The sequence below is a fragment of the Castanea sativa genome, chromosome 8, assembly GCF_040712315.1.
Source record: "Castanea sativa cultivar Marrone di Chiusa Pesio chromosome 8, ASM4071231v1".
NCBI classification, from domain to species: domain Eukaryota; kingdom Viridiplantae; phylum Streptophyta; class Magnoliopsida; order Fagales; family Fagaceae; genus Castanea; species Castanea sativa.
In genome coordinates, this window is record NC_134020.1 from 42,242,397 (window position 1) to 42,254,477 (window position 12,081).

The 12,081-nt window shown below is 33.9% G+C and overlaps 1 protein-coding gene across 4 annotated transcripts; it reads right to left on the reverse strand.

The window, feature by feature from the left end:
* Positions 1-985: 985 nt before the first annotated feature.
* On the reverse strand, positions 986-8,906 carry LOC142606640 (uncharacterized). 4 transcript variants are annotated; one of them, XM_075777959.1, is made up of 11 exons: positions 8,768-8,906; positions 7,242-7,350; positions 5,792-5,858; positions 5,165-5,230; positions 4,009-4,102; positions 3,753-3,869; positions 3,358-3,458; positions 2,079-2,153; positions 1,899-1,991; positions 1,388-1,724; positions 986-1,295 (listed from the first exon to the last, which is right to left on the reverse strand). In XM_075777959.1, exons 2-10 carry the CDS (start codon positions 7,253-7,255, stop codon positions 1,425-1,427), a joined length of 927 nt encoding a protein of 308 aa, XP_075634074.1. In that variant the 5' UTR covers positions 7,256-7,350; positions 8,768-8,906; the 3' UTR covers positions 986-1,295; positions 1,388-1,424. The 4 variants fall into 4 exon arrangements, with proteins under 4 accessions (XP_075634074.1, XP_075634075.1, XP_075634077.1 ...); XM_075777960.1 differs by lacking the exon at positions 8,768-8,906 and adding an exon at positions 8,506-8,558; XM_075777962.1 differs by lacking the exon at positions 8,768-8,906 and adding an exon at positions 7,478-7,614.
* Between the last annotated feature and the right edge of the window lie 3,175 nt (positions 8,907-12,081).

Here is a 12,081-nt window from a genome sequence, read left to right on the forward strand (position 1 = left end):
AGTTAGGTTAGATTGAAAAATAAATAAATAAATAAATAAAATGCTTCAATCTTTACCATGCACACCCCTAGTTGACACTTAAGCGTCTTAACCATTATGTAATGGATTGCTTCAAGTTTATAATATTGTGGGACTGGGATCTATCCTAAAATTTTGTGCGCGAATAATCCAAATATTCCCTCTGCTTATTAAGATTGAGGATCATTCGCAATCAATCACAAGCAAGTAATGTCCTATCGTAAAATCAAATTTGGACATGAATATCTTTTTATATATAGTAATATAAGTGAATCAAATTTGGACATGAATATCTTTTTATATATAGTAATATAAGTCAATTATAGTTAGCTAAACTAGTAAGACTTCTAATTATTGAGGATCATCTCAATAACAACTTTGTCTCTTAACATGCCTAATAAAGGTCTATTTTTATACCGCTTATTACTAAAAATTGAAAACTAGAAACGCTGTAGCAAAATAATTTTTAAATTTGTGAATAGTGCTATGAAATCCAATTTTAATGAAAATTTTGCTGAATTCCGTACTTTTGGGTCCGTGAACAGTACACAAACCCACTGTTTAAAGCACAAATGCGCTGAAAACCGTTTCAGCGCAATCCAAACCAACACTAATATATAAATATACATCGCTCGTCATCACTAAAATCATCCACTATCCAATAATCTTCCCAAGAACAACTTTGTCTCTTAACATGGTCAATAAATTATAAATATACATCACTCATCATCACTAAAATCATCTACTATCCAATAATAATCTAATGTAACGTGAACCCTCGTTCAAATCCTTAGCAAACAATCTTAACCAAGGTATAAAACAGAATACAAGCTCTCATGTAATTCCAATTTATTTCTTAAATCAGAAAATATATATTTCCTTTATATTTTCAAGCATAATCATTCATCAACTTCACAAATTTCAACCACAATAATCAATTCCAAAAAAAGCACAAATAAAGACCATAGGCTCCAAACAAATGCTTAATTAATACCTTTAAACTTAAAGCATCCTTAAACAAACATCAGTAACAAGGTGTGAGAAGTACTGCTCTAGTTAGGAATTGAAAATAACCACCCCCCCTCAACAAAAAAAAAAAAAGTACCATCAAATCCCTATCTAAAACGTAAAGTAAACCATAGATCTTAAAACAAAAAACAAGTTCATTTATATTGTCTTTCTGTCTATCCATCCCTCTACTTTTCCTCGGTAGCAGATGCAAGACTTTTGTTGTGCATCCTTGCATACCTCTGATTTCTTCAGAACTTTGGATCCATCTACACCCACAATTTACAAAATCCAAAAAATATATATTAATTAAATTATATGAAAAATAACTTGGGGGAAGAAAAAAAAGGAGGCAAAGTACCCTTTGGTTGACTTCACAAAAGGCATGCCCCGTAAATTTAAGCTATCTTGACATCTCGCAGAAGTCGAGCAGCCATTGAGCCACATCTTCTAGTTTCAAAATCATTTAGTTTCTCATTTGGGAGTTTTTCCACTAGCTCACACCCTTCCTCCACCAAATCACCAACAGAATCGGTCACTTTTTCCTCACTGCTTCTCCCATCATTCTCCTCCGTACTTGTTTCAACCTTGTCACTTTCTTGACCACTCCCCTGATCTGTGTTTTCTGTATTCCTCTGTGGAGGTTTTGATCCCATGATGAACAGTTGAATACTTGGATGCTGGAATGTGGGGTGCATCTGCATAGAATGAGTGGTTAGTAGAGTCCAAAGAGTTAGTGAGTGAAGTGGTAGTATTTCTTCTTGCAGAATATTGGGTTCTGAACTTTAAATTACATTTAGAAGGTATACACTGTTAAAAAAGAGGACCAAAGTACTTAAGAGTAGAGAATTTGCATAAAACACTATGCATACCTTAGATTGTGGAACAATTTTAACATCAAAGTTTCTTCTCCACATCTGAAGCATTTGCTCATGGACATTTGTAGAACGGATCTCATACCCCAACTTCATGAAAGAATCAGAAATAAGTAAGTGTTTCAATGAAAAGGTTCTTGAAGAAAATATTAAAACAAGGACTATCCAATACCATACCAAAATTGTAGTTTTAGGTCCTGATAATGCAGTTATTGTTTGCAATAGTGGTTCCAATAGACGCTCTGCATAAACCTTAAATCCAAAGAAATTAGAAATTTACTAGATCACATTCATCACAGAAATGCTGAAGTAGCAGCAAATCAATCAATTAGCAAGATTTTCAATATTTAAATTTCTTTGGAAGAAGGTTGGAAACTTCATGTGTCTGTCACTTACCAAGTAAAATTTAAATTTGCAAAACCATTTAGTGGGGTAATTTAAATTCAGGACTAAGGCTTGTATTACTGTTGTTTTGTTGTTAAACAATTTAGTTGGGTAGGCAACAATAAAGTTTGAATAAACCAAAGCTACCAAAATTGCAAAGTCAAAACAATAACTTATAGGTAAGCACTACAATAACCCAAATCTAGGGAAAATTTTAAACCGCAGCATGGTCTACTGCCCAAAATAAACCCCTCCATGTCCTTCACATGTTGCTCTTTGCACCTTGAATTTATGACTTAATATACTGAAAACACGCCGAAGTTCCAAACCAAGAGTTGAATATTTTTAGGTCCCCATTCCCAAAACTAGAGACCTCCATTCTCAGGGAATGAACATGCACCAGAAAAAATTAATCTAAATCAAGAAAAGATTATATCTGAGAAGCATCAACCACGATCGTCATTTATCAGTGATGTATCATCTAACGTTAAGCATATTTTCCCAAAAATCAGAGTATCATTGCATCCGTGTTATACAAAAGGAACACGGTGCCACCATAAAGGTTTTGAAACAATATCTGTTTTTTAAGTAAAAGAGGCAATTTTTTGAAGTAAAGGGGCAATTTTTTCGGCGCAAACCTCAAAAGTGTATGACTGTCAAACACAAGCACATGGGTCTAATTCTGGGCTAGGGAGCTGTCAGTTTATGTAAAAGGGTTCAAGTATTAAAATGTATTCAGATCTCCACTCTCAAAACCTTACTTTGGTAGGACCAACACTTGGTAATGAACTTTTAAGTAAAGGAGAAAGCATGCACTTCATTCCCCTCAGAAAATCACAAGGGATTTCACAATCATAAGCACATAGGCAGCAAACAGAATTTGCAAAACCAAGTTTAATCATGAGAAATCCCAAATTCCATTTATGTGTGTATGATAACATCTGATACATAAGAAACATAATTAAGAAATTATTTGTTTCTTAATCTGGGAACAGTCTTTAATGGAGATAACTCAGTTCCTTTTTTTTCTTTTATCAGTGCAGAAAAAATGTTTAACATTTCATAAACTTACAACATCAGTGCCAATGATGTAGTCAAACGGTGGACCAACAGCCCTAATATGATCATCATTTCCCCAATCTAACTCTGCAACCTGAATTGAACCAAATGAATCTACAAAGAACATAAAGATTCAGGTAAGATACAAGTCATACTGCTACTCAAAACTCTCTAAAAAAATAATTACCCTAATTTGCCAAACAATTCTATAACTAGAGTAGTTAGAGTTATCACTCCTATCACTGATCCATTCCAAGTACAAAATATGGTCAAACTCAATATGACAGTTTTACATAGAATTTGGCACTACCATGGAGCAATGGTTAAAAAGGAGAGGGGAAAAAGACATATACTGAAACTGTAATATGCAAAAGGCAATGAAAATTGTTTCAAGGTTGAAGAGCACACCAGAACCAGGATTCATCTGTAGAATTCTTGAGGTATTACGTTCAATATTTCTCATAAGCAATGGCAAAACTTCAACTTGGTCTGTTGCCACTACATCACATCCCAGCAAAGCCATGCCTGAAAAGAGCAGTCCAGATCAGACTAAGTAGGACCTACATCAAAAAGCTAGACCCTCTTCAAGCAGGAAAAAAAAAGTGCACAATGTACAACACTGAATAGATTAATTCTATTTAAGAAATCAGAAATAGATACTCACCAAAGCCAGCTACTCCACAACCTGCCCCAAGTTCAATAACACGTTTCCCTTTTAGTTTAGAAGGGCAGAACCTTCCCTTTCTGCAATTTTTCTCCTGAAAAGAAAAAACAAAGGTGTCTCAAAAGATTTAGAAACATACAAATTTTCAAATAAATGTAAAGTGGGTTTGCAGTGCATGACCTTTGAAGAAAACAAATACATCAACAACAACAAAGCCCCAATCCCTAAAATCATGGGTTCGGCTATGGATGCTCAACAGATTAATTAGAGTCGGTCATATGTATTCTTTTCCTCCATTCCATTCTACCTTAGGTCACACTCCTCTTTTACTTCCTTAATTGACAAGTCATTTTTTACTACTTCTACTAATGTTATTTTTGATCATTCTTTACCTTTTTTTCCGTTCCCTCAACTTGAATTAACTTACTCTTTCTTACCGGTGCATTAATTGCTCTCCTCTAAACATGACCAAACCATCTAAAGTGACTCTCCCTCATCTTTCCATCAATAGGGGCCACTCCTATCTTTAAACGAATATAAAGGAAATTCTAGCTCCCACTCTGCTTGAAAAGATCTGATTAATTGAATATTGTGATATTGTCTCTACAGTAAAAGGAATTTGTTGTATTAATAACATGAGACTTGCTTGAGGAACAGGGTTTCCCTTCAAAATTAAATGTAGTAATTAATTGTAAAGCTTTTCGGAAAACAAGGTTAAATCTAAGAACCAAAGTAATAAGACTGAATGGAATACACCATCAAGGACCAAACATTAATGATTACTTCCGAACAGAATCAGTATTCTCCTCATTGGATTATATAGCAATTTTTTGGAAAGTATAAGCAGAATCTCATGGAAAAATCAGTTTTAAGGCTTTATAATATCTTAGGCGCCATGTCTGCTTTTTTTTTCTTTTTTTTTTTTTTTGTCTCTATCCTAGATTAAGGAACAGTGAAAAAAAATTAACCTGATCAATGCTTATACTTCCCATACTGCATTCAACTTGACTAAACTTGGCAAAGTTAAATCCCACTCACCTACACCTATATAAACAAAAGAAAGCTATGACATACCAACTGATTAAGAACACAGAACATGAGGAACAAAAGGTACCAACAATGTTTTTAAAGCATACGAAGGGATAATAGACCATACCAGAAATTTGACAAACACAAGTGACGCATCCCAAACTGTCGTTCCTAAATGCTTGGAATTTGGATCCTACCACAATGATAACAAGTTTTGTCAGTGTTGGGAACTTATTAAGAGAAATTCAAGAGAATCAACGTAACCAAATACTAAGAGATGTAGACAAAATTAGTGTTCCTAAAGTGACAAACTTTTATACATGGTAACCGAAGCAACAAATATAGAAAAGGCAAAGCCATGGTATTTGATAACTGATAAAAATGTAGAGTGCAGATTTAAACATAATTTCAATCAGATTGCAAATAAGAAACAAAAATTTCTCTTGTAAAAATAGATTCATGAAATGAATATTCTCCAATCTGTTATTAGCAAATACTGAATTGACTAGTTTTCCGTGCTTTCCAAACTTTAGGGAAATGCGTACTTTAAAATCTCTCTTACAAAGACAAATAAAAAACTAGTTTATTATCGCCTCATAGGCAATCCTTCATGTGGTGTATTGTAAGTTGAATTTCAGAAGGCATGAAATTGCAAAGGTCAATACTCTACTCTAGCCCCCCCCCCCCCCCCCTTTTCTCAAAAAAGAGAAAAATGTTCTGCATATAACAAATAACATAAAAGCAAAATCCATACCTGCAAGAACTGCAATTCATGGCCTAAAACCTCAAGTGGCATTGAAAAAGTCGCTGGAGAATTTAACCTGATGAAGAAAATCATACAGCATTAAAACCATTCTTCAAAGAAATATGTGATGTAAGACGTTGCACAAAATCAACCAAGTATGGTCACATGATATCATATGTATCCACAGTCCATATATAGTGTCAATATTCACCACACTACCACTCAGTCATACCCAGAGGCCATAGCAGTATTTCATCATGTTAGAAAGGAGTGAAACACAAAGGTTGTCAGACTTAATAAAAATCATAACCTTATTGTATGATATGTAGACATGGGAAGGAATGATTCAACATAGAGTAGAGAGTAAAAGTTGTAAAACTCAGGAAGGCTTCATACTGTAGACAGAACAACTCTATAGATGATGAGTTTAAAATTTTCTAAATACAGCAGATTTTCTTTAGTCACAAAACATAAAGAACTATGTTGACACATGGAAATATGTCTCATGTGTCAAATAAGAGAAGTCAAAGTTCAAAGACTCATCTTATATGTGAAGGAAAATAATCAAGAGTCCCTAATAAGTATATATAGGATGATTAGGATCTTGACCAGATAAATTGATATTGAGAAATAAAAGCACTTTCCACAATTTTTTAGGAGGTCAAACTACATTTGCAATACTCTAACCTTGGGGTTGGTTTATGAGCTCTAGCAATGTCAGAGGCTCGAGTTTTCTTAACTTGGAACTTCAAAGACCAAAAATATTAGCAACGCCAATGTTGGAGGTTTAAGAAAGTAGCCCCTCCCCCCCACCCTTAAAAAATTATTACAGTTTTGGTACAATTGTTTACACATTTTGGGGGTAAGTCAATACCTGTAATTGCTTAGGCCAGATTAAATGTCTGGAAAATTTTCTTAAAAGCTAGCAGTCTACGATAAAATGCCTGATTAATTCATCATTTAAACTTGAGAAGCAGTATTTTCATCACAAATCCTAAATCTTAGAAGCAAAAACCTCATGTGATTTTTAACATAGGTATATATATAACTTAGAGACAGAATAAGAATCAAACAACCATTGAAGTGCTGAAGAACTTAGAACAACACATCTCTATTCTGTCTCTCCAAGAAATCAGATCTAATAGAATATTTGTTTAGCCTGAGGCAGCAAATTGGAGAAAATGGGTGGGATGACATCAGAAACTAGTGAGCAAACAAAAATGGAAGACCTTAATTTAGATCTAAAGGAACTTAGTCTGCGTACTAAGTCCTAACACAGCAACCCACCCCCGCCGCAGCAGGGGTGGAGGGGAGAGGACAACTGATGAAGTAGATAATCTTTTAAAGCAAAAAATTATTACTTGCACATAAACATAGAATCAGGTTGCAATTTGACCGTGAAGAGTTGAATATCATTCTCCTTTAAATATTACTAACTGGAACAAAATATGTAAAATACCTGTCAGGCTCCATTTGAATGCTGTTCCTTGAAGCAAACTGAGATTAATACTGTACTAGACTCAAAAAGCCTTAAATGCTAAGGAAACCTCTTGATCTGAGCTAATTTGCTGTAACATGAGAGACAGAAAGAGGGTAAATTAAGTAGAGAAATGCAGAACAAATAAAATAATTATATCAAATATTCATCAACAGCCATAACTAGAGGCATTAGAATATAGTGAGTAGAATTTATACTTGTTGACAATGTTGATGCTTGAATAGAGATGCAATATCAATAATTTGTGATCATCTGATTGCAAATGTTATGTGAATTTTTTCTTTTGAGTCCATGTGTTATGTTTTCCTAAGAAAAGAAACTCCCAAAACACACATATATGTGGCTGCAAGTGTGTATAACCCAAACACATCAGTTAAAGCAGTAAACAAGGCTATGGCATTTACATAGAAGATGTAAACATATCTTGAAAATAAACGTTCGTTCAAATATTCAATATTAATCGCTTACAACCTGGATGCAATCTACCCAATATTAATCACTCAAAATCCACATCATTTTTTTCAATGTAAAAACTAAAACAAATTCCAGACACGTGATCATGCATGCAAAATCACTCACAAACATACATACCCCAAAGCGCAAAGTAGCTAAAGTAGATTGGCATAGAACATTTTCTACTCAATTATTGGAGCATAATAGAAGAAGGTACTTTACTCCACTGCAAAGTTGTATTTTACTTGCATAATACTTCATTCACCCTATAGCTAATTCTAAAGATTAAATCAACTAAGGGCAGTGTATCTCAGTGGCATTGCCTACTCTCCTTTATAAGAAGAACCGGTATCTGAATCCCTCCTCCTCATCATTGTAACTATTGAATTGTCAAAATAAATTGACACAACTGGACCCATCAATTTCCATCATTAATGGGTTTTTTATTATTATTTTAAACTCACACAGTGCCTCTACTTTTCCCTTCAAGAAAAAATCCTATTGCTGCTTACAGTTATCTTTACTTATAGCATATTAATGCTACTTCTAGTTTTTATTTATTTTTAATTAAGTAATTAATCCTCAAACCTTAATCCACACACCGACAATAAGCATCATTCTTGTCTGTACTGTGTTACATTCAGACCATAGCACATAAGAAACACTAAGAATATTCTATATTCAGATAAAAAGTAAAACTTGCATTCGTTAATCAGTTAGAAAAATAAAAAATGCACACCAAAATCCAAATTACAAAGATCAAAGAATATACTGCAATTTTATTCATTGATCCAACCCCAAGTCACAAGGTGCATACACCTCAATAGTTAGATTTCAAACACACCTACACTCCAACAAAAAACAAAAAATACCCACAAATTAAATCGACTTAGAAAACGAAATTAACAAGAAAAAGAATTAATCTTTACCCATTTAACAAAAAGAAGTAATGAAACGAGAAGAAGAAGAAGAAGAAGAAGAAGAAGATTAGAGTATAGAAAGAAAAATGAAAAACGAATAGCTTAAGAGCTAACCTGAAATGGGTCTGAATAAACTCTGTGGGAGATTGTGCTTGCCACCTTCTCACAGAGCAGGAAAGGGTGTGTAAATAAGTCGCTAAATTGTAAAATGAAAAATGGGTCTCTTTAAAATTTTAGGTAAAGTTTAATTAAAATACTTTTTTTTTTTTTAAATTGCCCTGTTTTTCATTTTAATTAATTTTTTTAACTAGCCTATTTTTCACATCCACCCCATTCTCCTCCTTCTTTTTTATTTTTTATTTTTTATGTATTATATTTAACGGATATATTTGTTAGTTTTCTCGCCAAATCAGCTCAGGTTGGTTTATGAGCTATTAAATTAATTTATTTTTACTTATAATTAAAATTATATCCTTATTAATGTTAAAATGATAGAGTAATTTTCATTTATTTATGAACTTATGAATGTCAGGTTCACCAAACTTGTATTTTAAAAAATTATATAATTTTTACTTCAAAATGCATTTTTTGTATTATCAATAATGTAGGAATATTGATCTAATATCTTATTTATTTATTTACAAATTTATGCAATCCAAATTAAATTTATTTGAGTACATTTTTATAAATATGAACACATAATATTATAGATTTTTAAATCAAGCCTTATGCTCATGAGATTGATTAGGAAAATGTTATTATATTTGAATTTGACTATTTTACTAAATAAATGGATAAAAACATTTTTTTTCCCCATATTGAGTCCAAGCTAATTATAAAAAACTTAGTTCATTTATAATTATAAGATTAGTCACCCCAAAACTTAGATCAACCACTCAATGCCCAAGCAATTAAAGTTGGTCACTAAACAACCAAATCGACCACCCCACGCCTAATCTCGGCCGCTCAATAATGACAACAATCCATTGATCCTTGTGTTGCTCTGGTAAGAGAGAAAGACATTGAGACAAAGTGCATAATGCAAACCCCCCCTCCCAAAAAAAAAATTGTTGGATTAAACAACGATTATGAGAGGAAAAAAAAAAAAAACTCATTTTGCTAAGCTATATGGTAGTTAGAGTCACCTTTGTCGCTGTAACTAGCAATTGTTTTGGCTAGTTACAAGTTAGGCCAATGTTTTTGGATTAGAAAGTCAAAATTTAGTTTAGCTAACTAGATCATGACTGTTAGGATGTTTAGTGTTAGGCTAAATTCCGTATAATAATTTTTAGTTGTAATTGAATAATGTCATTGTAATAATATTTCGATTTCAATTGTAATTGTACGGTGTTATTAAGGATAATGTTCAGCTAAAAGCTCTCCAAAGTGCTTAAAAAAATGAATTTCAATTGAGTGAGTTTGCCTTGTCAAACAAGCTATCAAGAGAGTTTGATAGATGCCAAAAATCAAGTACACAAAGTTTTGTATGGAACTCCGTCGGCCAAGTATGTTAAGGGAAGTCTATTTCTATCGTTTTCACAATTAATTTATAGTCAATCAAGCCTCAATTGTGACACTTAAATGAACAAAATCAAAAACCTAAAATCATTATAGAGGCTAAGACTATCTATTTCCATTGAGAGAAAACCTACGTAACTTGCTTACCTTAAACCTTTCCAATTTGATTCACTCTTGAGAGGAGATTCCATCAAAACACCTTGATCATTAATTGTGTATTGGATTATTGCTAGAAACCATAGAGGCAATTACAAATCTTCAAGAAGCAAAGAGATAGGCTTTGCAGTTGGCGATAGACCTATGGCATTAGATTGCTTTGAAGAGAATCGGCTTGTGTAGCGTTGTTGTAGCATGATCAAGGAGCTTAGATACAAGTGTAATACCTATACAAGAGGTTTTGTAATTTGTATTGTATCACACACAATTATCTTTTTAGTGGATTTGGCCAATTGAGCGTGGCCTTAAAGTGTTTTTCCCGTTTAGATTTTTGCTTTATAAACAATTCATCATGTTTAGACACATGAGTTGTGGTTTGATTCCGATTTATCGTTTGTCCATATCATGCATGATAACTACTTGTATAACTGATTGCGAATTTGATAATACTAGTTGATGATGCACAAAAAATCAGTAAGTTAAATGCTCCGGGCTTCATTGGGCTAGCGATTTCTTGGAAGGCCTGAAAAGAAAAAGACACAAGATCCAAGGAGACCAGATTGAACCAGCCAAGAACCCTCCAATGCTTAAGTTAGTTTTTTTTTCTCTAAAACTCAAGAATTCCAACTTTTTAGGAGTAGTGAAAACTTACTTTCATTTTATGTGAATGAGCCCTTTTATAGTGAGCTTTGGGCCCAATAAATATGTGCATTCTCTCTCTTACTCTTCACTTTTCTCATAATTCTTTTTTGCCATCTCGTCCAAGAGCCTCGTCTAGTCCTCCTTGTCTTCTAGTTTCGTTAGGTATTTCCTTCCTCTCTTAGGCTTCCGTCTTTATTCTTTCTTCCAATTATGTCTGCATCTAGTAGTAGTCTAGAAAGTGAGATAGACGAGTACCAGGACGTGTCCTGTGGAAGTGGTGGTAGTAGTTATGAGAGTGGTAAGGGTAGTACCAGCAATAGTAGTGATAGTAGTTCCTCAGACGAGCATTACTCGTCTAAGGTTCCTGGTTTTTCTTTAGAGGAATTCCAGGAAATGCAACATAGGATGGCTTCTGGGAAAGGGGCTAGCTCGCCCAAAAGATCTTCTAGTCCTCTTCAAGACGAAGGGGAGGAAGAAGAGGAGGAAGAAAATATATTTTATAGTTGTGCCCCCGAAGTAGCGTCTACTCTGGATGCAAGTAGGTTGAAGACCTTTGTAGGTAGATACCAAATTCCTAATGAATCTAGACCTCATCTAACAGAAGAGGGGGAATGGTGTTGTTCTCCTTCTTCTGGTCTTGGTGTTTATACCTCCTATCTCCCAGCAGGTCTTAGGTTTCCTTTAAATTCTTTTTATAAAGGTCTTCTTCATAGGGTGGATATTAGACCAAACCAACTCAATCCTAATGGATGGAGGACAATAGTAGCCATGCAAGTTTTATGGTGTGAGGCGCTTGAAGGGAATCGTCCAATCATAGTGGATGAGTTCCTTTATTGCTATAAGCCCTCAGAGATTAAATAATCTGTTGGTTTTTACCAGTTCTCATCCAGGGGTCCCCAATTTAGTTTGATTAGGTGACGTAGTTATTTTGACAGGCTTTGAAAGAAAGAATTTTTTATTATTTCTAAAAATTGGGTTAGCGACCTAGTTAAGGTGAATAGTGCCCCCTTTCCTCCTTTTACCGGCCCCTAGGTCGTTTCCATCCTGAGGGTATATCTTCCTTCCATTTTTTATTTTATTTTTTCTAACTCTTTTTTACTCGTCTAACCTTC